Source organism: Lissotriton vulgaris, chromosome 5 (genome assembly GCF_964263255.1).
Source record: "Lissotriton vulgaris chromosome 5, aLisVul1.2, whole genome shotgun sequence".
In the NCBI taxonomy this organism is placed as follows: domain Eukaryota; kingdom Metazoa; phylum Chordata; class Amphibia; order Caudata; family Salamandridae; genus Lissotriton; species Lissotriton vulgaris.
This window is the reverse complement of record NC_141693.1, coordinates 973,691,272-973,715,103: the sequence shown is the minus strand read 5'-3', so window position 1 is coordinate 973,715,103 and position 23,832 is coordinate 973,691,272. Positions and strand designations below refer to the sequence as shown.

Below are 23,832 nucleotides of genomic sequence, written 5' to 3'. Positions count from 1 at the left end.
CGCGAAAGGTAGCGCTATTCAAGAATCCAAATGGCTGCAGGAGTCTATCTCTCTCCGTGAAGGGCAACAATCCAATAATGGAAAAAAATGGAAGGAATATATTTTTTAGAGCTACCGGACAGGCTTCAGACACAGAGAATTGCCTCTGGTTTCAGGGATCCAAGCACTGCTCCCCTGGTCTTATAGGGACTGGTTACAGTTATGAAGTACGGGCGTTGGTTTCAAGGATCCCTGTGCTGTTTTCCCAGGCCAGCTGTTTGCTGCCCTCTCCCAGCCTGCCCTCTCCCAGCCTGCCCACTCCCAGCCTGCCCTCTCCCAGCCTGTCCTCTCGCAGCCTGTCCTCTCGCAGCCTGTCCTCTCGCAGCCTGTCCTCTCCCGGCCTGCCCAATCCTAGCCTGTCCCCTCCCAGCCTGTCCCCTCCCTGCCCTTTCCCAGCCTGTCCTTTCCCAGCCTGTCCACTTCCAGCCTGTCCACTTCCAGCCTGTCCTCTCCCAGCCTGTCCTCTCCCAGCCTGTCCTCTTCCAGCATGCCCTCTCCCAACCTGCCCTCTCCCAGCCTGTCCTCTCCCAGCCTGTCCTCTCGCGGCCTGTCCTCTCGCGGCCTGTCCTCTCGCGGCCTGTCCTCTCGCTGCCTGTCCTCTCGCGGTCTGTCCTGTCCCGGCCTGCCCACTCCCAGCCTGTTCTCTCCCAGCCTGTCCCCTCCCTGCTCTTTCCCAGCCTGTCCTTTCCCAGCCTGTCCACTTCCAGCCTGCCCTTTCCCAGCCTGTCCTCTCCCAGCCTGTCCACTTCCAGCCTGCCCTCTCCCAACCTGCCCTCTCCCAACCTGCCCTCTCCCAGCCTGTCCCCTCCCTGCCCTCTCCCAGCCTCCCCTCTCCCAGCTTGTCCCCTCCCTCTCCCAGCCTGCCCTCTCCCAGCCTGTCTCCTCCCTGCCCTCTCCCAGCCTGTCCTCTCCCTGCCTGTTGTCGTGTCCCGGCGGCAGCAGGCAGGTGCGTGCACTGCGTCCCCGAAGTAACAGCCCTAAAGCAAGCAAGAAGTACGCCCCCCCTCCCACCAATCCCTGTTAGGTAGTGGAAACTGTCCAAACTGGGGTGCAGACAGCCCCTCTCACCTTTCGGCCTGGTACCACTGCACCAGCCGCACTACTTCCCTACTGACCGTTCTCCACTTCAGCCCCGTCTAAATTACAATTCATGCTTGTGACCCTTTTGCCTGCTTGTGCTTGTTTTCATGACCCTGTTGCCTGCTTGTGCCTCCGTGTGCCCATGTTGCCTGCCTATGCCTCTGTGTGCCCCTGTTGCCTGCTTGTGCCTCCGTGTGCCCCTGTTGCCTGCTTGTGCCTCCGTGTGCCCCTGTTGCCTGCTTGTGCCTCTGTGTGCCCCTGTTGTCTGCTTGTGCCTCTGTGTGCCCCTGTTGCCTGCTTGTGCCTCCGTGTGCCCCTGTTACCTGCTTGTGCTGTGTGGGTGTGTGCGGAGGGCTCTGTGTGGCTGTGTGTGTAGGAAGCTTTGTGTGGCTGTGTGTGTGGGGGGCTCTGTGTGGCTGTGTGTGTGGGGGGCTCTGTGTGTGGGGGGCTCTGTGTGTGTTTGTGTGTGTCATTTGCGAGAGATAAAGCTAGTGGCATTGTAAATGACAATGCCATTTATTTATGTTAAAAAAAACATAAATACAAATAATGTCAAGAGCAATGCCAACAGCTCTAACTTTAACAAAGGCAAAACCATTGCATTGTAAATGCTTGTTTTCAATAATTTCAAGGAACTCCATGTGTTTTATTTTTACACACAATTACAACTCTTGAATTGTGACACCATGATTGGTGGCCAAATGCAGGGGGAAAGCTGCTACTCAGTTGAGTACTAATGGATATTGAAAGCCAGATTGCTGTGCTGTATTGTCATTAAAAATAAGGGATACCTTGGAACTGAATGATTAAACATTTTCTGGAGGAGTTCTGCATTAGAAGTGTGATGTTAAAAAACATTAGTATTTCTTATCTTGAGTATTTAACTATAAGGTTGTGGTGCAAATCTGTCTTTTACTGAGAAGCTATTAATTTATAGATTTGACCATTCTCTTAATACTATCCCAACACAAACTGTAAAATATGATTTTCTTTTTCAATTTTCACAATTAACAGTGTAAACAAGCCTAGCTACCATAGTAAACTGCAGGTGTACAGTCTATCCAGTTGTTACATTTTGTGGACTAAGAAAAACCAAAGGAAATTGTGGACTACCACTTCATGTTGTTACATATAAATAGCATGATTCTATCTACCTTGATCATTCTAAATAGCCTATACATTTTAATATGTAGTAAACAATTATTTCATGATGGATAAAATCCCACTATACCTCTGTAGAATTAGTAGAGCATCAAAGAGTTTAAAAGAGGGAGAAAGTTTAAAAGATTGATCAAAGTAAGAGAAAAATGTTAATTTCTCAGACCGTAAGAGCTGTTATAATACTTAAGACTCCAGAATGTCTCGACAATGGATGAATGCCCATTAGAACCCCTTCACAGCAAATATGTCCTCTCACACAAGAATGTGTTATCATGTATACTTCTGAGGGCCCATCTACTCGCTACTCCAAACACTCACTAATTCAATTTATTTGAGTATTCTAGATCCTGTCACCCGCTTCAATCAGGTCTTACCCCCTGCTTCTCTTTGAAAGTCACTTAAAAGAAAATTATGTAGCAGAAGTGGACACACACATCATCAGTCCTTTGAAAAATATTGCACACCCTCTGCTGCCTATGTTAGCTACCCGTGGTCCCTGCTGCCACTTTCCATACACCCGTACATTTACATTTCCACTTCACAATAGGGTCTAACAAAAATTATCCTGGTGAAAACCCCAGGGCTTGTCAGAGTAGGTGGCCAACACCATTGCCCTCTACAGTAGTCTGTGAGATTCCCTATAACTAAATCCTTCTCTGCAGGATGTTATGCAGAGTAATAACAATCAACCCTTAAATGGATTGATGTTAACAATGTTTTTCACAGTGAGTAGATCAGGTCAATTCTCTTTATTGTACAATTTCATAATAAACTGATCATCCCTACGCCCATGATCTCTGTCTTGCCACCTTAACCAACCTACTCTTTCTGTATTGAGTGTAAGCTTAACCAAATCCAGTGGAACAATCAATTCTGTAGTCAAGGCAACCAACATGTGGGTGGAACCAAAGCCCCCTACTTTGTACTACTCTGAAAGCTCTTTTTTGTTGATCAAGCAATCTCAAGTGACGCTGCACTGTCAAGCCAGACCAAAAAATGTTTTCTGGATTAAGTGATCTGTAAATCATGCAAATATCATATAAAATGCTAGCAATATTCACCATTTGTTTAGTAATAAGAATACTACATGATATTCCTCTACCTTACTTTAGTGTTTTGCTACATGAAACAAAATCTTTGTTGACTTGAGAGCTGAACATATCCACACACGTTTAAAAAGTGTCAACATTTGTGACTTATCGGGCTAACTCTTCATAGCCTCTCCATTGCCACTTTCCACCTCCCATTAACTTGTCACTTTCCAAGCCAAATGTGCATGAGTCCAAAGAACTCAGGGCCGGATGATGGTAAATATCATTTACTGATTCTAAAATACAAAATTTTACTGATTGTGTATTTTAGAATTGGTAAATGGTATGTAGCTAATGATTCTGTAAATTTTACCGGATCGGTAAAATTCGGTAAATATCGATTCGGTATTTACCGATTCGGTATTCCCCATTCATTCCTATGGGCCTGGAGGCCCATAGGAATGAATGAGAATTACTGATTCAGTAAATACCGAATCGGTAATAGGGGGTAGACTTACAAGGTTGGCAAGGTGTCACATTGACACCCTGTTGCACCCCTGAATAGTGCATGGGTGCACATGTGGCACACATACATGCCCTAAGGGCATGTATGTCTGCGACATGGCACTGTTAAAAAAGCACACAATTGCTTTTTTAACGGTTTTCGTTATTTACCACCACCTTGTAGTTGGTGGTAAATAAGGAATCCTTAAATGTGAAAAGCACTCACTTGATTGCTTCCTACATTAAGGATTCGGTAATTTACCGAATCAGTATGTTAAGAATTCGGTAATTTATCGAATCCTACAATCATGCCACCTACATTCCAAATGCCAAATACCGGTCGGTAACGGACGAAATTCGGTAATTCCGTCCGTTACCGACCTGTATTGGGCGACCTACATCTGGCCCTCAGATTTTAACGAGGAAAGATATTCAAAAGCTAGTAGTACTGGCATCCAAAAGAAATAGAATGGACTGACTTTCAGCAGTATATTTTGCATGTTCATGAGAGCGAACAGTTGAGGACTGGTAAATGTATAAAAGCAAAGGCTGCAAGAGATGTTGGCGTGAATTCTTTATTGATATGTTTGTAATGTACTGACTGCCTATTTAAAAAGTAAATAAATTCTTAAAAGAAAAAGCTGACTAATAAACGCAAAGCACAAAATGTAATTTGCACCTTTTGCCAAAGCATTAGCAGATTTTAGTAGTGCCATTCTGATTATCATGCAGTGCTTCTAAGAGGTGAATTCATCTAAAACACCAGTTCCTTTTTTTAGTCAGCATGCGCTAATTTGCATGATTTATTTTGAGAGCAGCTACACTTAATGCAGTAAACTTAACACTAGTAGGCTGACTGCTTTTCAAAATACCTTACAGATTTCATTTCCAGCCAATCTCCGAGAATTGTGTTTAATTAGGATGCCAAAGTTACAAGAGTGCCAAAGTGTGTGCAATTATGCAATTTTCTCTTGATCTCACAGAGTCTTCCTCCGAGCTATTAATCAGTATGCAGACATGCTAAACAAGAAATTTCTTGATCAAGCGAACTTTGAGTTACAGGTAAGACTAAACGTTACTTATTCTTTTAAAAAAAATGTTTAAGCATTTCTCCACTCATCAAAGTATAATTATTAAGCGTGATCCTTTTAATTATTTTCTGAACCTGCTATTTGAAGGTTTTATTAATCGAACATAACTTCGACAGGATTTACATGGCATGTGCTTAATTACTGTACACTGGGAATACACTGAACCTTTCCCATTTCATAACCTATTCAAATGCATGTGAAAGCAAAGGCTTGGGGCATCAGCTTCATATAAGGCGTTGTATTAAGATTTACCTCCGTAGCCCCCTCACTGGATCCATAAGCCTGCACATTATGTGGATGTTCCTGAAATGGCCCACATGGAATATTCCAGTACTTTCACGGTCCATTTTGTGGGGATGGCAAGCGCTTTGGTATGTGAAGGGGTGTAGGGTGTACAGAGGTTTTGGAGGTTTTGGAAAAAGGGTGTTTCGAAATGTATTTGCTTTTGTTACCTCATGCCCAACAGGTGAAGGTAGGCAAATTGTATATCAATTACATATATCACATGCTGAATGTCAGCAAAATCTCACATGTCCAAATGTGTGGATGTGCTTGGTCAGCGGTGTGGCACACAGTTGCATAGGAAGAAGGCAGCATTGAGAAGGTCCATTGCAATGCGAGTCTTAACGTTAAAAACAATTGATAAAAACACATAGTGTAAGTCAGTTATACAAACAACAAAATTACTCAATCATCATATACTATATAAAAAGTGCATATAAAAGAACTTATACTAGTGGCAAACAATATTATTCTATTCTAGAATAGAATAATATTGCTCTGTACCCAGTTGCTTCCATATGTCATCACCATGCTGTCAGCCTACAATGGGTGGATATGGTTTAAAAGCTGTGCCTCATGTTCTTCTGCCACACACATTCCCACATTTTTATAGCATTTTGTTCACTGTTGGGCATAGCAGCCTCAGAAGGTACTGTGGGCCTGTGTAACTTGACAACTTCAATCTTGTAGTTTCAAAGAGTATTGCGAGGGATGCAGGACACAGCTAGAGGAGGGACTGGTGACCAACACATTCTAGTTGGAGGTAGCTCTTCAGAAGAAATGCTGCAGATGCATTATGTATGAGTCCCTCAGATGGATTTGCACAGTAACTCCATGACATGGCTGTCCTAGAGATCCAAGAGTTGTCCTTCCCTTTGAGTTTCCATTTAACGTATCCCTAAACATAGACATTATCTGTCTTCCTGAACTATCTCAAAGCGCTGCTGTAAAACAGACTACAAGGGGCACCGTATAAGTAAGGGAATACAAATGCATGCCTTCCAAATAAGGCCCTTAAAGGAGTTCCGAAGTAAAACACTGATTAAACCAGGAAAAAGCCATTGGGGCATCTTGGATGTTTGATTTAAATGGATGACAATGAAAACACCATAAATGTGTAATGAAGTCCTCATAGACCATCATTATGGGTGTGGTCAAGTGGAAGAAGGATGCGACTCTGATAGAGTACGAGTTGCCTGCTTTCCTTAGTGTTGGAACACAGGTCACTGTTGGGCTGAGTACTGTTACTGGATGTGGACCCTCACTTCTGGCTGCAGTTACAAGGGGCCTCGGACAGTGGGCCCTACCTGACCCTCTCTGTCACCAGGTGGAAGGATACAATGCACCTAGAGCTTCCCTGCTCTCCGACACCCCCACCCCACATTGGCCTCCTCACTACTAGATACTACCTGCTTAGAGCAGGTGGTAAATGAAGTAGAAACTAGCCTATTACTGGGCACCCCCAGGGGGATTTCCAAGAAGATATTGACACAGTCAATTTCTGGCCCAGTAACCTATGATGCATTGACTTTTGTTCGTGGAGGAAACTATCCAGAACCAGAATCCAGCACTTCTAGTACTCTTTAATCACTGTACACGTATTCACTTACGAATGATACAATTCGAGATACTGAGCATAAACATATAGTTAACGGTGCTATGGCAGTGTATTTGTTTAAAAATATTTTTGTTAATGTAGATAGTTATTTCCAACTTGACTGCATGTTTTTTGTATGTATGATATTTCTGCTTAATTATAAAAACTTTAATTAAACATTGGATGTACAGCAGATTTTACCTTTACAATACTACAGAAGAGCTAAATAATTTTTTTTAAGTGGGTAACATGCATTTCAGTTAATATGATAGAATATCTGGTACAGTCACTGTATTTGAAAATACATCCCTTCCTACATAGAATATATATTATAAACAAATGCATCTATACATTCCAGTTTGCCTCTTCAGGTATGTAAACAAAGTTTGAGTTTGTGACGCTAAACATTTATCCATGACCTTGCATATGTTTTGTGTTTCTGCAGCTTTGGAACAACTACTTTCACCTGGCTGTTGCTTTTCTTACGCAAGAATCTTTACAACTGGAGAATTTTTCAAGTGCTAAACGAACGAAAATACTTAACAAGTAGGTTGTATTTCAGTGGATTAACACATAACTCACGACTAAAATAGAAGAAATGGTCATTACAAGTGGTTACCATATTGTATTATTTCCAGATTACTTTTTTCTTTATTTTATATTTTCCTGATCAAGGTATACGTAGTTCTATCTTTCTACTCAATAACTATGTTAAACTTTTCAAATATAAAGCGCCCAGTCCTCGTGGGCGAGTAGGTAGCAGAATTAAAAAATAGTTAAAATTCTGATTTAGAATTCAAAAACATTTGTCTTTGTGATTTTCGATGTGGCTTTATGGAGGCTTTAGCATCATTAGTTGCAAAACCAAGAAGGAAGTCTGGGATACAAAGTTGTAGGTTTTGTGGTTGCCTCTCGCTTAAGCCTAGAGGAAGGAAAGTTGTTTAAAGTGTTGATATTTTACTGTATGAAGCTCTGTTGTCACCAGTGTGTTCATTTAAAAACTGGTGGATTCTCACACTGGACACGCGGTAGTCAGGCATTTAATGTGTGTGTTACAGAACAAGGCTGGTTGAATGTATGCAAATATGAACCATTAGTGCACATATTACATAAATCCTTTTAGTTTCTAAAGTACGTGCATTTTAATAGTGTGAGGATGGTTTTAGCAAGTCTCTAAGGAGTTTATACCATCTTAGTAAAGTTAAGGCACACATTGTATATATGAGTCTGTAATCCTACAGTGAATGCACTTCAATAGTGGTCCAGTGCAACATTTTACATTAATATCGCTAGGGCACACAAATTACATGTGCTAAGTGCATACATGTATTGCTTATTTGTGACGTCTACGATTGGAGCCAAAAGACGCTGCTCTCGTGCTGATCGATCTTTAAGTGATTGAGCACCTCATAGAATAGCCCAAGAAGTTCTGAATCTTCGAAAATGAGAATCAAATTACATTCATATTTTGAGTGAATGTTTCGTTCTTAGAGTAAGACAGTATACCCTATGCAGATTTTATCGATAGTAGAGTGTATCGTGGTTGCACATGGAAGAGCCTGGAGAAAGATGCCAAAGGTTGAAATTTGATAAAACACCTTTTCGGAAGAGAAAAGTAATGATGAAAAACCAGGGCCAATCGGAACACATGCCAAGAAATATTGAAGCTTTCCATTAGTCCGTTATCATAGAGAGAATCTAAAAAGAGCTATCACGCACTGTAAACCACAACCAGTGGGACAGGTAGGCAGGCATCATCACTGGTGTGAACATTATTCAGCAGTGTCATGAGTCCCTGGGAAAGGTTTGATGAAGTCAGACAGGATTCCAGGGTAAACAAGGTTCAAATGGGTGGGTAATCTGTAGTAGTCTAAAACAGCACATGTAATAATGTACCCTACACCTAAGGATCTGTCACGAATGGGTTGTCACTCGCCTGGGTATATCAAAAGTCTCTACCATATTAGACAGAGTGACAGTAATTCGGGCAGTTGTCAATTAAGGGCTATTATTTTCTAGAATTGCATTGAAACATTTGATATGCCCTACTTCTGAGCATGTTGTTCAGTAGTACAGCCGCTCAAAAACTTGGTTTGGGGGCAAAGTTCAAGGAGAAAAGAAATGGTCTACTAATTGAATGTTACATAGGCGGCATTTCAGATGTCATAGATCGCAACAGTAGTGGGGGTAAAGCAAATTAGAAGGTTATATAAAACAAAATTAAAATGCATGGCCAAGAATCCGCTCACTAGAATATCATTAAAAAATTTAAACTAATGGCGTTTTTGACAAAGAATAGGTGCAATCACTATTAGGAATCCTAGGTTTTGTGCTATTTTCCTGATGAGAGCACCTTTCTTATAACATCAGACCTGCATTTGTGTGTAGATCAGTACCAACTTCAAAACCATAGAAAACGGCAACTCACTGAGTAGTGTGATAAAGACTGTGTGCTATCGAATCACATTTGATTTTTAGTTGCCAAATTTCTCATTTTAGGTGAATAAATGAATGCAATACAAGACTCTTTGAGTTTTGTAATAATTATTTTTTGGGATTGATTTATGTGCCCTGAGGACAATGAGGTTCCGTGATAGCTGTAAGCGGTGTTTTTAACTCGCACGAATATGGTCGAGTCTAGTATCTATGAACCGCAAATGACGAGTTTAGTAAGTGTGCGCAGTTTCGCTGTGCTAACTTAAACCGTTCGTTTGTTATGTGGGTTTTTCATCTGTACCCACGGGTTCCATCTTAGATACGGCATCCATTTTGTCTCTTGCCCTCAAGTAGCCAGCGAACGGACGCTGTCCGCTTCGCGACCCTGGGACTCCCAAGATATTTGCGGAAGACACATGTTCTCTGTAAATGTCTTTATGACGAGGGGGATGATACTGTAAGGCAGATGGCCCCGCTCGAGGCTCATCTTGCCGTGCCGGTTTATTGTCTCAGCCGTGCATCTCATTAGGCACATCCCTTTGATGCCTGTATCTCGTGTTTCCCGATACCTCCCCTTTTACACCCTTTCCGATTTCCCCACTGTCTCCGTCTTCCTCTGCACCTGTCTTTGTTCCTATTTCGATCTGTTTTACTGCCGATTGGAATGCACTAATGTTGGGAAGATGGGTTTTTACAGTTGGGAACCGCCAAATGTTTCCGCACTTATGTTCCGGACCTTATGTGTATCAAAGTGACCAAAGCGACCCCTCTGGGGGGATAATGGTGGGAACCGGGTTGTAAACCTTTGTGTATCATGTTGTCCTATGGGTAAAAACTGTATAAAAGGAGCGATCCACAGAACCAATTTGAAGCAGTCTCCCCAAGTTGCACGAGTTGTACTTGTCGTGATATCTGTGTTCCCTGCAGTAAATAAACCTTGAATCTTTGACGCCGAAGGAAGTGTCCCGTGTCTCTGTGGTTCGTACGCCGGAGCAGGTTACCCACGAAGGTTTCAGGTGTTGTGCCCTGGCACCGCTGGGTCTTAAAGAACCCAGTCCTTCAGTTGGCGCCCAACGTAGGGCTGCATCAGTGGTACCGGTCCAAGCCCGACGATCGTGAGGAACTTCGTGTGAAATCTCCGAGGGAAAGTGCACTCCGCTTCATCGATCCTGTTGTCGAAATAAGTGTCCCGAAGACTTTTCCCGCGAAGATTCCCGCCTCCTGACGGCTGCAACGGACTGCTGCCCTGACTGTAGACCTGTTTTTGGCGCCTGGCGTAGACCTTGGTATAGCGAGACGATTGACGGGCCTTCCTGGAGACGCCATCGATCTTTGAGTTAAGTATTTGTGGGTCGCTCCCAGAGTTCTTAGTAGTTGACACTTTGCTGGTGCTTTTGTCGTATGCACCTTTGCGAGTGTTTTTGTTGTTGACGCTGTGTGAGTGTTTTTGTCGGTGACACTTTGCTAGCGTACTTTGTTGTGTTATTTGACGACTGCAGCCGCCAAAAACCGAGGGTTTCGTTTTTCTTTGCTGGGACTTGGTAAATCCCGTAACCCTTGAAGTTTGTGAAACTCGGCTAGTGTGCAAGATGCCTGGTCGCAGTACTCTGTTTAGTTGTTTCAGACCTTGTGGTACGGATTCCCGACTGGAGGACTCGTGTCCGATACCTCCGGTTGGAACTCCCACTTATGAACTGTATAGCAAACATGGGCTAGGCCCGATTACTTTTAATGAATACTGGATCAAATATACGAAGAAAGATGGTGACCTTCGCTGGCCACCACATGGTAGCTTCGAGGCCCCGATCTTGGATAATCTAGAGGTTAAATTGTTCGCGAAAAAGTCAAGGCCGGCCATGTTTGATGCCTTTCGGTTGTGGCGTAAAGAAGCCCGACAGAAAGAAATCAGACAGACTAAGCGAAATCAAAGAGATAGTGCTGGTACCATTGTAAAGAAAGCAGAGCAGTTTCAGCATGATAAGGAGGTTAGGGAAAAGGAAGTGTTTGACAGATTACAGCGTATGACTATAGATAAGTGCTATCCTGCTTTGCCTACGGAGCCGGAAAAGAAGGATGAGTCAGTTGAGGATCCTTTAATGTCTTATCTAATGAAATCGCCACCTCCGTACGTACAGGGTACCACAGCCCCTGTGATTCCCCCTGTACCTGTTCCTGCACCTATTCTTCCTTTGGCTGTTCCTCAACCTGCACCCGTTTTTCCGACTGTTCCTGCTCCTTCGTCTGTTGCTATTCCTACTGCTCCTCCACTTCCACATACTCCTGCTCACGCTACTGCTCCTGCTTTGTTAACCCCTGCTGTTGTTTCTGTTTCTACTCCTTCACTTGTTAGTCCTGTGTCCTATACTTCTCCCTCTACTCGTTCTCGTACTACTCCTCTTGCGGCTAGTTTTTTTCATTCGCTCGGACCTGTTCTTGGGTCCGCTGGTTCAGATGGTCCTCAGAGACGTAGTCAGCTTCCAGGTAATAGGGAACGTGCTTCGCTATATAATATGGCGATGGGTTGGATGACGCACCCCCTTCGAAATCCACCTCGTGTTGTACTCGACACATTTTGCCAGTTCAATATACCAACCCAGAGATTTGTGTTCGAGGAAATGTGTAAGGTCCTTCGTGATCAGATATCGGCCGACGCACCTGACGAGGTGCTGACCGCGTTGTCTGATTTACAGCTTCAGTTCTCGACTGGACTGATAGTGGACACCAATGTTCGACGTGCTGTTGAACGGTTATTATCTTTTCGTCCCACTCCTATACCTCAAGCCTTGTTTGTTGAGGATGTCGAAAGACAATCAGATGAGTCTGGTCAATTCCCTATGCGTGAAGTTCCGCCAGTTTGGATGCCAGGTAATCCTGCAGCTAACCCTCCGATTTTGCCTTTCTTCCAGAGAGTATGGATACATCTCCCATGGAAAAGATCGGAAGTGTTGCAGGTGAAGCAATCTTTGCCTGACCCACGCAAGAATCCTACAGGGTATTACAAAGAATTATCGCAGCTCGTAGATGCTACGGTAATGAATCTTGCCGATATCGATATGTTGTTCGGCAATGTAGTACCGCAACCGGTATGGGCTAAGATTCGTCATGAAAACCATCCAAATGAATTAGGTGGTGCTTGTGCTGCCATTGTAGCGGCAGATGCCGGACAAACGGCTGCTGCTAAACCCGACCAGCTGATTGTTGATCTTCCTCAAAGAATTATAACATTAATGAAAACTCTTATGCCAGCTATGAAGGTGAACTGGGACAAATTGTCAGCTTGTAAACAGAAAAGGGACGAGAGTGTCTCCGACTTCTTTACGAGGTTTGAGGAGGCATTCATTGATCATAGTGGTCAGGATATGAGTACTGAGGGTGGTCAGAGGTTGTTCGTGGATAAATTTGTTTCGAACTTACTACCCGATTTGAGCAATAAATTGAGGAATTCAGAAAGTGCATGGGCCGTTTCTACTTCAGCTCAGATATTGGCTACGGCACAATATTATGAGAATAGAGAAAAAGAAGAGAATGACCGTGCTGATAAAAAGACGAAAGAGCTAAAAACTAAAGTGCTGCTTCAGCAAGCGTATCCCCCGCGTTCGAATCAGAATAATTCGCAACAAAATAGGTCGCAGCCGCAATCGAACCGGTCCCAAACTCGTAATGACTCCTCTTCCCAAAGATCCTCGTTAGGATACAATCAATGTGCTTATTGTAGACAAGAGGGTCACATAAAATTCAATTGTCCTGTTCTAAATGAACGTAATAGTGGTAACTCGTCTAGAGGAGGTCGGGGTGGTTCGCAGCAGGCACCACGTGGTAGAGGTCGCGGTGCCCAGAACGAACGCTCAGATAACTCATCGAATTCCAATAATTGTTTTGATCAACGAGGATCGTCGCAAGGACGATCTGCGCAGTACAATGTAGACGATTATTACGTCGATCAGGGAACTGACGACAGTAATTACTAGGACAGCCAAAGACAAGGAGAGGGAGTGGTATCAGTTCCGGTTGATCAGAGAGGGCCTTACGTCGCAGTTGCTACATCGGGCGTCGTTGAGCCTTTTCTGTTGGACACTGGTGCAGCGAAAAGTTCCATTAAGCATTCGAAACTCCCTGGCGCACCTTTGTCTGGCTTAACAAATGTTTCCGTTGGATTCTCTGGCGCCCCCGTTAGCAATCCAGTTTCGCGCCCTTTGCCCCTTAAAATTGGGCCTCGTGAGCTCGAAGCTCCGTTAATTTTAACCACGGGTTGTGGTGAAAATCTTTTGGGCCTGGATTTGCTTAAACGTTTGTATGCAACTCTGTATTGTTCTCCTGCGGGTGTAAAGCTTACGTTAGGAGAGAGGGTTGTCTCTCCCATGTACTTGTCGCTCGACAAGCTTCCACCGGAATTGAGTTCTCTTCCTGCGTCTTTGTGGGCGACAGGTCCAAATGATGTGGGCCTACTTGATATCTCACCATATGTTGTTCAGTTGAAATCTAATGTGCGATTGCCACGTATTCCCCAATATCGTATCTCCCTTGATGGTGAACGAGCACTGTTAGCAATCATCTATGATTTGATTGAGAAAGATGTTATTGAGGAGACTCGGGGAAATGTGTGCAACAGCCCTGTACTGCCCATTCTTAAACGTACTGATTCTTCAAAACCGCCTGTTTATCGTTTTGTTATCGATTTACGGGAGGTGAATAAGATGGTGGTTCCTCAATTCCCCGTTGTGCCTGACATCACGGCGCTACTGACTCTGATTCCAGCTTCTGCATCATGGTTTTCGGTGATTGACTTGAAGAATGCGTTCTTCAGCATCCCGATTGCAGAAGAGAGCAGAGACCTTTTCGGTTTCTCTCTTGGTGGACGCAGCTTCCGGTTCAAACGCGCTCCTCAGGGCTACTGTGAAAGTCCATCGATTTACAGCCAAGCCTTGAAGGGTCAACTGGATGCGTTTAGGTTGCCGGCTGGTGCGGCTTTGATCCAATACGTCGACGACTTATTGGTAGCTGCTGATACTCAGGACATTTGCAAAAATGCTACGGTGTCGTTGCTGCAACATCTCTGTGAGTTGAATCACAAGGTGTCACCTTCTAAACTCCAATATTGTTGTCAAGAAGTAACCTATCTAGGTCACTTATTGTCAAAGGAGGGAAGGCGGTTGACCCCAGAGAGAATTGCAGCGATTGCGCGAATGGCTGTGCCAACAACCCAAAGAGATGTGCGTGCCTTTTTAGGTATTACGTCGTACTGCAGGCAATGGATTCCAAATTTTTCATTGCTAGCGAAACCATTAGTGGCTCTTACGTGCAAGGATGTTTCGACTCCTTTACCATGGACGGAAGAATGTCAGAAAAGTTTTTCTGAACTGCGTGACTCATTATGTTCGGCTCCTGTGTTGGGTACTCCCGACTACAGCAAGCCGTTTACATTATATGTTCACGAGAGAGAAGGTTGTGCTTTGAGTGTTTTAACGCAACCTTTTGGTGGTAAGCAACGTCCATGTGCATATTTTTCCTCGACCTTGGACCCGGTAGCTAGAGCATTGCCGAGTTGTTTGAGAGCAACAGCGGCAGCCGCGGTCTCCATCCGACAATCAGCAGGATTGGTCATGGATAATATGCTTACGGTGATGGTTCCGCATGCAGTCGATACTCTTTTGAATCGTACGAAAACTCAGCACTTGACGAGTGCAAGGTTGTCTGGGTACGAGTTGACGCTGTTGGCAAGCCACATTCAAATAAAACGTTGTAATGTTCTGAACCCGGCAACTTTGTTACCAATTAGCACAGAGTCAAATGAAGTAGCAGAACATGATTGTTACTTGAGGACCGAAGAAGAAACAAAAGGTCGAGTGGACCTTAAAAACACCCCATTGGAAGATCCGGATGGTACGCTGTATGTGGATGGGTCATGCTTTAAGTTGCCGAATGGCGATGTGACTACTGCTTACGCTGTTGTAACGTTGAATACTGTTGTTGAGACTGCAAGATTAAATCAGAATTCTGCCCAAGCTGCAGAGCTGATCGCTCTCACTAGAGCGTGTGTGTTAGCGAAAGGGAAACGCGTGAATGTGTTTACCGACAGCCAATATGCATTTGGCGTCGCACATAGTTTTGGACGATTGTGGAGAGAGAGAGGTTTCTTGACGTCGCATGGTACGAAGATTCAGCATGGCCAGCTTGTGAATGATCTCTTGGATGCACTGACATTGCCTAAGCAAGTTGCGATTGTTAAATGTAGTGCGCATCGTAAGGTGACGGATGATGTTGGTCATGGTAATGCGTTTGCGGATGAGACTGCTAAGGAGACTGCCCGGAACCTTAGCACTCGAATGTATGTGACGAGTTCGGTTAGGTGGCCTACAGAATCGAGTATGTGTGAGGACACTATCGAGAGTGTGAAAGCAATTCAGAATGAAGCCACCGACACTGAAAAGACGAAGTGGAAAGAAAGTACGGGAAAGTTGGATGCGAATGGTTGTTGGATTGATTTGTCTGATCAGAAAAGATGGATGTTACCGGATGCGTATGTGCTGGCCGTTGTGACAATGGCGCATGGGTTAGCACATATTAGCGCGAAAGGTATTTGCAAATTGCTGTCCCCTGTATGGAAGAATGATGGTATTACGAAATGTGCTGAGCGTCTGGTGAAGAATTGTATGGTGTGCCTGATGTACAATCCTGGCAAAGGAACCCCAACTCCTCCTGGCAGTTTTGCTCCCCCTTCATGTCCTTTTGAGGTGATTCAATTGGACTTCATCCACATGGAGCGATGCAATAACCTAAAATACGTTTTAGTTGTGGTTTGCGCATTCTCCCGATGGATCGAGGCCTACCCTCTCAAAGACAATACTGCTTTGTCTACTGCGAAAATCCTACTGAAGGAATATTTTCCTCGGTATGGAATGCCTAGAATTGTGTGGTCAGATAACGGAAGTGAGTTTGTGGGTAGTGTGATGAAGAGTGTGTGCAAGGGCCTTGGAATTAATCAGAAATTCCACAGCGCCAATCATCCCCAGTCAGCTGGCTTGGTTGAGGGGTATAACGGCACCCTTAAACTAAAGCTAGCGAAGATTCAGGCTACGACTGGTCTTTCGTGGCCTGACGCTTTACCTCTAGCATTACTGTCAACTAGGGCGACTGTACACTCCCGAGTAGGGCTTAGCCCCTATGAAATAGTGTTCGGTCGTCCTGCGAATGTGTGGGGGGTTCCTAGGCCAGGCATTTTCTGTGATCTTGAGTACCCAATGTTGATCGATTATCTTCATGACTTGACTGCTAAACTGAGGTTAATTCACCAACAGGTTCACGAAGCATTGCCGACGCAGACGGAGGGTCCAGGCCACCAGCTCCAGCCCGGAGACTGGGTGGTGACGAGAAATTTTTCACGCAAGAATAACCTGGACCCGAGGTTTACCGGACCCTATCAGGTCCTCCTTGCCACGAGAACTGCAGTTCGTCTTGAGGGGCGGAAGAATTGGGTGCATGCCACCCACACGAAGAAAGTCCCCATCCCGTTGCCAGCAGACTCGTGGGTGAGGAAAGGCATTGCATCAACTGAAACCGAAGGATTGCCGGCGTTTGTACCTTTCAGCGACGCACAACCTATCGGAGAATCCTCAGTGCAGCAGAGAGACACTGTTGAACAATTGTCAGCAAAGGACTCAAGACCAAAACATTCAGCTGATCAACAGGACGCTGTCCCTTCAACGGATCCTTTGTTTGACGAACAGACACGTCCTGGGAAAACCCGATACTTTTTGCGATCTAGCACTAAAGACTAATAAAAGATCCTGCTTTGCTGTATTGACAACTGCATTATCCCGTTTTCCGTGATCAGTTTTGAACATTCGTACCACTGTAATTATTTTTGTATATATACATTGAGCTTTGTTCCTTATACCTTTTGCTTCCATAGCTGAGAGACATTGTTTTGCATATATATTGTGCCTTAAAGGCCGTAGGGCCGCGCGCGTACTTCCTTCTGGTTAGTAGGTCTTGACGCTAGGTTAAAGGGCGTCGGTTCCTGGGAACTCCTAGGGATTGACTATTGCTACACAGAACGAAGTGCGTCAAGAAACGTTGCGGACGGTCGTAGGGAATGGCATTCTCGAAGTTGAATGATTTGGAAGGAGCTCAGGCTCATAGATTCAAGCTGCAACAACTCAGTCGCACCAAATGTTTTAAATTCCAAATATTTGTATTGTTTTTGACTGCTTCTGCATTATTGGCGGGTGGGGTGTATTACACGATGTCTTACTTCTTACCTACCGCTACACCTACTCCTACCCCTGACCCTAAACTTACCTCCACTGTTTCTCCTCATTCCTTTCATATATTACCCGAACACGAACAGGCTAGACGTGTAGAATTCCGCAACAATTCCTTTATTCAGCTCCTTCATCAGCATCAGTTAGTGGTTAACACTACTAATTGTTGGGTGTGTGGGTTGATGCCACATACTACGGATAAGGGAATTCCATATCTGGTGCTACCGTATAGTTCCCAAGGGTCTGCTCGAGCATTTCAGACAATGTTTCGAAGCGCACTGGGTTTCCACCCCATTCGAGAACCACGTTCTCCCTACTCTGGTCCTACCTCGTATCAAAAACCTTTGTCGATAGCAATAGAGGATTTAGATAGCGATATCTATGATCCCTCGCTCATTCCCGAAGAAGAGGTACGAGCCTATAGGGTCCTAAGTAGAGGCGAATATAGTGTGTTCACCAGTGAAAAGCAGCTTAAAAGCTCGCCTCCAATATGGGTCGTACCCCACACGGGTAATTTTTGTCTCATGGGTCGTGGCCGAAGATCGCAAGCCCGACTTGGAGCGAGTGCTTGCACTGAAAATTACATTCTGCCGATGGTCTCGTCCCCTGTGTTTCTGGCTGCCAAGGGCACATACTTTATCTGTCATGATCGTGCATATGCATGGTTGCCCGCTGACTTCATGGGCTCATGCTTCATTGCAAATCTGTTGCCTCCGACGTTCACTGTAGATGCCGATTATCATAAGACTAGAGCTGTGAGAGGCGTAATTAGCGAAGAGGATACTGCCGGTCAAGAGGCAGGAGACTTTTTCAAGGGTTTCCTCCCGTTTTGGGGACCTATGGTTAATAGTAGGAACCTGAGACAGTTGACTCGAGTGGTAGAATCGACAGCTAATATTACTGCCAGTGCCCCTGGTAATATCACCACTGAACTTCAGGCGGATAGACTTATGACGTTACAAAACCGTATGGTTTTAGATGTCATCTTAGCAGATCGAGGTGGGGTATGTAAGGTGATCCATTCGAGCTGCTGCATTTTTATTCCAGATAACGCTCCAACTGTTTATCAAGCCATCTCGAGGTTGCATAAGATCTCCGAATCCATACACGTGGATGTAGGGGATTGGACGCTACTTGGATGGTTTTGGGGCCTGATGTCGACTTGGGGTTGGAAGATTCTGATGATCATCGGAGTCGTTGTGGTGTTCCTGTTCACGTGTTGCCTTTGTGTGCAGTGCGGTCCTGCCTTATGTGGCCTCTGTGCTACAAAGTGTATGAGACAGCCACCTGTTACCAAGGGGACTCGGTTGGACAGAGCTATGCTACAGCAACATCTCGATGGTCTGATGAATATCGAATATGATTCCGACTAGTGCTTGCCTACATGAGGGCAAAAGGAGCGTCTGAGGTTCCGTGATAGCTGTAAGCGGTGTTTTTAACTCGCACGAATATGGTCGAGTCTAGTATCTATGAACCGCAAATGACGAGTTTAGTAAGTGTGCGCAGTTTCGCTGTGCTAACTTAAACCGTTCGTTTGTTATGTGGGTTTTTCATCTGAACCCACGGGTTCCATCTTAGATACGGCATCCATTTTGTCTCTTGCCCTCAAGTAGCCAGCGAACGGACGCTGTCCGCTTCGCGACCCTGGGACTCCCAAGATATTTGCGGAAGACACATGTTCTCTGTAAATGTCTTTATGACAAGGGGGATGATACTGTAAGGCAGATGGCCCCGCTCGAGGCTCATCTTGCCGTGCCGGTTTATTGTCTCAGCCGTGCATCTCATTAGGCACGTCCCTTTGATGCCTGTATCTCGTGTTTCCCGATACCTCCCCTTTTACACCCTTTCCGATTTCCCCACTGTCTCCGTCTTCCTCTGCACCTGTCTTTGTTCCTATTTCGATCTGTTTTACTGCCGATTGGAATGCACTAATGTTGGGAAGATGGGTTTTTACAGTTGGGAACCGCCAAATGTTTCCGCACTTATGTTCCGGACCTTATGTGTATCAAAGTGACCAAAGCGACCCCTCTGGGGGGATAATGGTGGGAACCGGGTTGTAAACCTTTGTGTATCATGTTGTCCTATGGGTAAAAACTGTATAAAAGGAGCGATCCACAGAACCAATTTGAAGCAGTCTCCCCAAGTTGCACGAGTTGTACTTGTCGTGATATCTGTGTTCCCTGCAGTAAATAAACCTTGAATCTTTGACGCCGAAGGAAGTGTCCCGTGTCTCTGTGGTTCGTACGCCGGAGCAGGTTACCCACGAAGGTTTCAGGTGTTGTGCCCTGGCACCGCTGGGTCTTAAAGAACCCAGTCCTTCAGTAAGACTCCCTTTTGAACGAGCACTGACACCAGGAGTGAGCCACTACTCTACACTACTGAGCAGCTATAAGCTAACAGTAGATGGTTACCTAACATAAATTACAACCATCAAAGTATGATTTGTTTTAAATGGCAAAGTTAGGGTCTTGCATAAAATTATCATTAGGATAATTACATGTGCATAATTGGCATATTAAGCTTTCTTTCAGGCCCAACAGAGTCAGGACACAGAGAAGGCAGTGGTGACAAGTGACACAGTTTGCTGTAGAATAGTAAACTGTGTTGTCACCATTGACCATTGAAGGGAAATTCAGACCATTGGGCAGAGATGGGAATCTGTGAAATGTAAGGACAGAAGAGCAGAAAGCAAAAAATATGTTTTGCCAGAATTCCGTGTCTAAAAAGTGATTTTCCATCTATATAGTTCATTTCAATTCTCGTCATGGGCTTCGTTTTTCTTTATTTTGATGATTTTACTTAATTTTTCTGTAAATTGAGAAATCACAATTTTGTCTCATACACTATTATAGTATATCCTCTGTAATAAATTGTGGTATTGGTTGGCGGGGGGAGGGGGGTGGGGGGTTGGAAGCCCCATTCAGACAACCACCACAGTTCTTGTAAGTGTGAACGACAGTCACTAAATTAACCTGTGCTTAAATCTATGATACCTAGGCATAATGCAGTCAGGCCTAACTTAGATGTGTAAAGAATTTATGCAGCACACAAAGGGTAATAAAATGAAAACACAACAGAAGAAAAATCCCAAACCAATTTAGAAAACTAGATTGAATTCTAATAGTACAACAATACCAGAATGACAAAAATCCAATCTGTAGAACAGGATGTTGTACCTGTGTCCTCTCCTTTAAACATGGTAATATTGGTTTAATATCACTTGACAAATTTGATTTACTTGTAAGTCACCAGTAAAGTGATACTACAGATATGCAAGCCCTGTCAATTAATTGTTTCTTATGGCCCTGCAGCACTCATTGTGCCACAAACTTTAAGTGGTCTCAGTCTTTCCATTGCAGCCTGGTGTGTGCAGTTTAAAATTGCCATTTCGACCTGGCAATGTAAACATCTTGGCAGGCCAAAACCTCTCTTTTTAATACATATGTCAACCCTAAGATAGGACCTAAACAGCCCAGAGGGCGGAGTGCAGTGTATTTAAGATATTGGGAATGCGCTTTTAAGTTTTAGAGGTCCTGGTAGTGAAAAACTACTGTGAAGCCATCCTCGCTCATAGAATAACATTGGATTAACTTATTACATTTCATAAGTGATAACTTTCAATTGGGAGCTGGTACGAATGTCGAGTTTGGTGTCCAAAGAATTGTAATTTAAAACCCTCTTTAATCATCAATTTGTATTTTAAATCACATTTCTGAAAATGCCACTGTTAGAAATTTGAAAAAACTAGGACGATAGTCATAGATTTCAAGTGCACTACCAGTATTCACTCAAAGGAGTGTTCTTCATTTACATACATGGGTAATCAGATATCGCAAGTATATTATTGAAAGTGAAAAACCAAAGACCGCATACAAATATATACAAAGTCCATCGTAAAGTACTTTGTGAAACACTGATTGTAGCTCATTCAAATTTTATGGGTCACATGACTATGTGTAGCTGGCAGTTGGTCTTTGTGTGTTGCTCCCAGACAGTGTGACAAAGGGCAATTTATGTTGGCAGGATAGGTCATCTCGGATTTGATGAGGGGAGGAACTATCACATTCCACACGTGCACTTCACAAAGGCCCTGCCTGAGCACACTCACAAAGGGTTTAACACCTCTGGGGTGGAAACTTCCAGAACCTTCTCCTACTTCAAAGAGGACATCAGGTATATATAATTGACCCTCAGGCCCAACTCTTCAGTATGCCTCTGGACCTGTTGAAGACTCAGAAAGATGGCTATGCTGCACTGCAAGAAGGACTGCTACTTTGATGCCCAGCTCTCTGAGTGAAAGGACTGGGCCTGCACCTTGAACTTAGGCTCACCAAAGTGACTTTAAGGGTTAGTTGGATGGCCTCCTGAACAGAGCCTCAGATACAGTAAAGGCTCCAACCATCTTTAACTCAGCACTTGGACGCTGTGTGCTGTCTGTCCTACCTCCTCGAGTGGTCCCACCCCAGTCCTGGCCCTTTGGAAGTGGACCTGAATTGCTCTGCCAGCCTAGCTGTGGTCTTTAGAATCGGAATCAATGCAGCATGATGCATCCCATCACAGCCACATCAGAACTGCTGCAGCACAATTCATCCAAGATACTGGACCTCACATCACAGCCCCGCAACACACCTCGGAATCACTGCTGCGGGGGCACATCCTTGAAACAAGCCTTCACATTGCATGCCCCTCATTGATTACATCCTCGACGATCACACAGTACTCCACATCACAGCCCCGAAGTTCTTATGCACAATGCATATTCGATTCAGGACTGCGCATCGCAAGCCCCTCGTCGACAGCATCCTTGATGATGCAGGACTCGGAACCGCAGCTACCCACCGCATTCTCCACGCAGGATCTCGCAGTGCTCTGAAAACCAGGATTTAAGGTACTTTGTTCAGTATGCCTAACTTGGTTCCTGTATCCGGCCTACGATTCATCAGGGTTGGCCTGAACTTGTGACTTTGTTCTGGTCCTGTGCAACCAGATAACTACAGTTAGCGCTGTGTTCTTCTAAACACTATTTTCAATAAAAGCTTTGAAAATGCATATCTCCAGTTGGAATCTTTGGATTTTTATTGTTTTGGTCTCAAATAATGTAATAATTCTTCTCTATTTTTCTTAAAAATTGTTGGATGTTTCTTGAGTTCTGTTTTCACGTTATTACTGCTTGAATTGCTGCATGCATACTTTAAAATATCGCCCCTAAGTTAAGCCTGACTGCTTTCGAGCCAAGCTACCAGAGGATTCAACACAGGTTCATTTATGGTTTGCTTGTATTTCCCCATGACCCCCCGAGATTGTGAGTGATGCTTGAGTAGGGTTTCAGCCCCCTCAACCAGTTACTCAATTACCTACACCAGAGATATGCAATTTAAATGTTTTGGGTAATTAAAGCGCCTAAAAACACAAACCAACCCTCATGGTCATCTAGTCATGCTAGACCAGGGACAAGTCCCAAGATAATGCTGACCGTGATGGAGCATGGGCTGGATACAGCAACCAGGTTAGTACCGCTGAAAAAGTTAGCTTCTCAAGGTCCGGTGCAAAGAGTTCCATTCGCAGGGTGAAGGAGGTTGTGAGGGGCAAGGAGAGTATCACGAAGGCTTGTGGCTGTACCACGAGCAGATGGCCGGACGGTGTGGATGGTCCTTGCTAGAGTTTCACGTTTGCGGTCACTGCAGGCTGCGATTGCTGTAGTGCAAAGTGCAGAGCTCCTTTTGTCGGGGGTCTCTGTAGTGCGAAAACTGGGGTTCACCAGAGTTTTGCATTGGTAGTCATAATCGGGCTTGTTCACGGACACGAGGAGCCCAAAACATCAGGATTTCACCTTTCTTCACAAGAGTCACTGATGCCAGCCAAGGGTTCATGACCTGGAGAGGCACCTCTTGGGGATCAGGAACTCATTCCAGCAGAGGCGAGCAGGGCTCGGGCAGGTCTATTTCCAGGTCCAGGCAGAGCCACTGCAGCAGGTAATTCTGGACAGTTGCAGGGGGGCCTCTTTAGCTTGTTGTGTCCCTGTAGCTCAGACAGTACATCAGCCAATTGACCCTTGGAATCAATCAGGCTAGTCTGAGACGAAGGTACGCAGGTCCAGTCTTCCTTCTCAGAGATCAGAACAGGCCTCAAACAGCAGGGAAGCCATTTAGACTTCATGACAGATCTCAAGCAGCAGGGCAGTCCTCTGGTATCAGCAGTATTGTCCTTTGTGGAGCAAGGAAGGCCTCAAGCAGCAGGGCAGTTCTCTGGGGAGCAAGGCAGACCATACTTCTGTAAAGTACACAGGTCCTATAGTGTACTAAAAAGTGGAACGCACTCACCCTTTGGAGACTGCTGCTGCTGGGCGCTGG

At 44.7% G+C, this 23,832-nt stretch overlaps 1 protein-coding gene across 1 annotated transcript in view; it reads left to right on the top strand.

Moving 5' to 3' along the window:
* The window catches only part of DOCK1 (dedicator of cytokinesis 1), a 1,358,032-nt gene that overhangs the window by 959,439 nt on the left and 374,761 nt on the right, over positions 1 to 23,832 (top strand). Inside the window, exons 30-31 of the mRNA XM_086922569.1 lie at positions 4,799 to 4,877; positions 7,231 to 7,331. Coding sequence (XP_086778695.1) covers positions 4,799 to 4,877; positions 7,231 to 7,331 — 180 coding nt within the window. The remainder of the gene's footprint in view (positions 1 to 4,798; positions 4,878 to 7,230; positions 7,332 to 23,832) is intronic.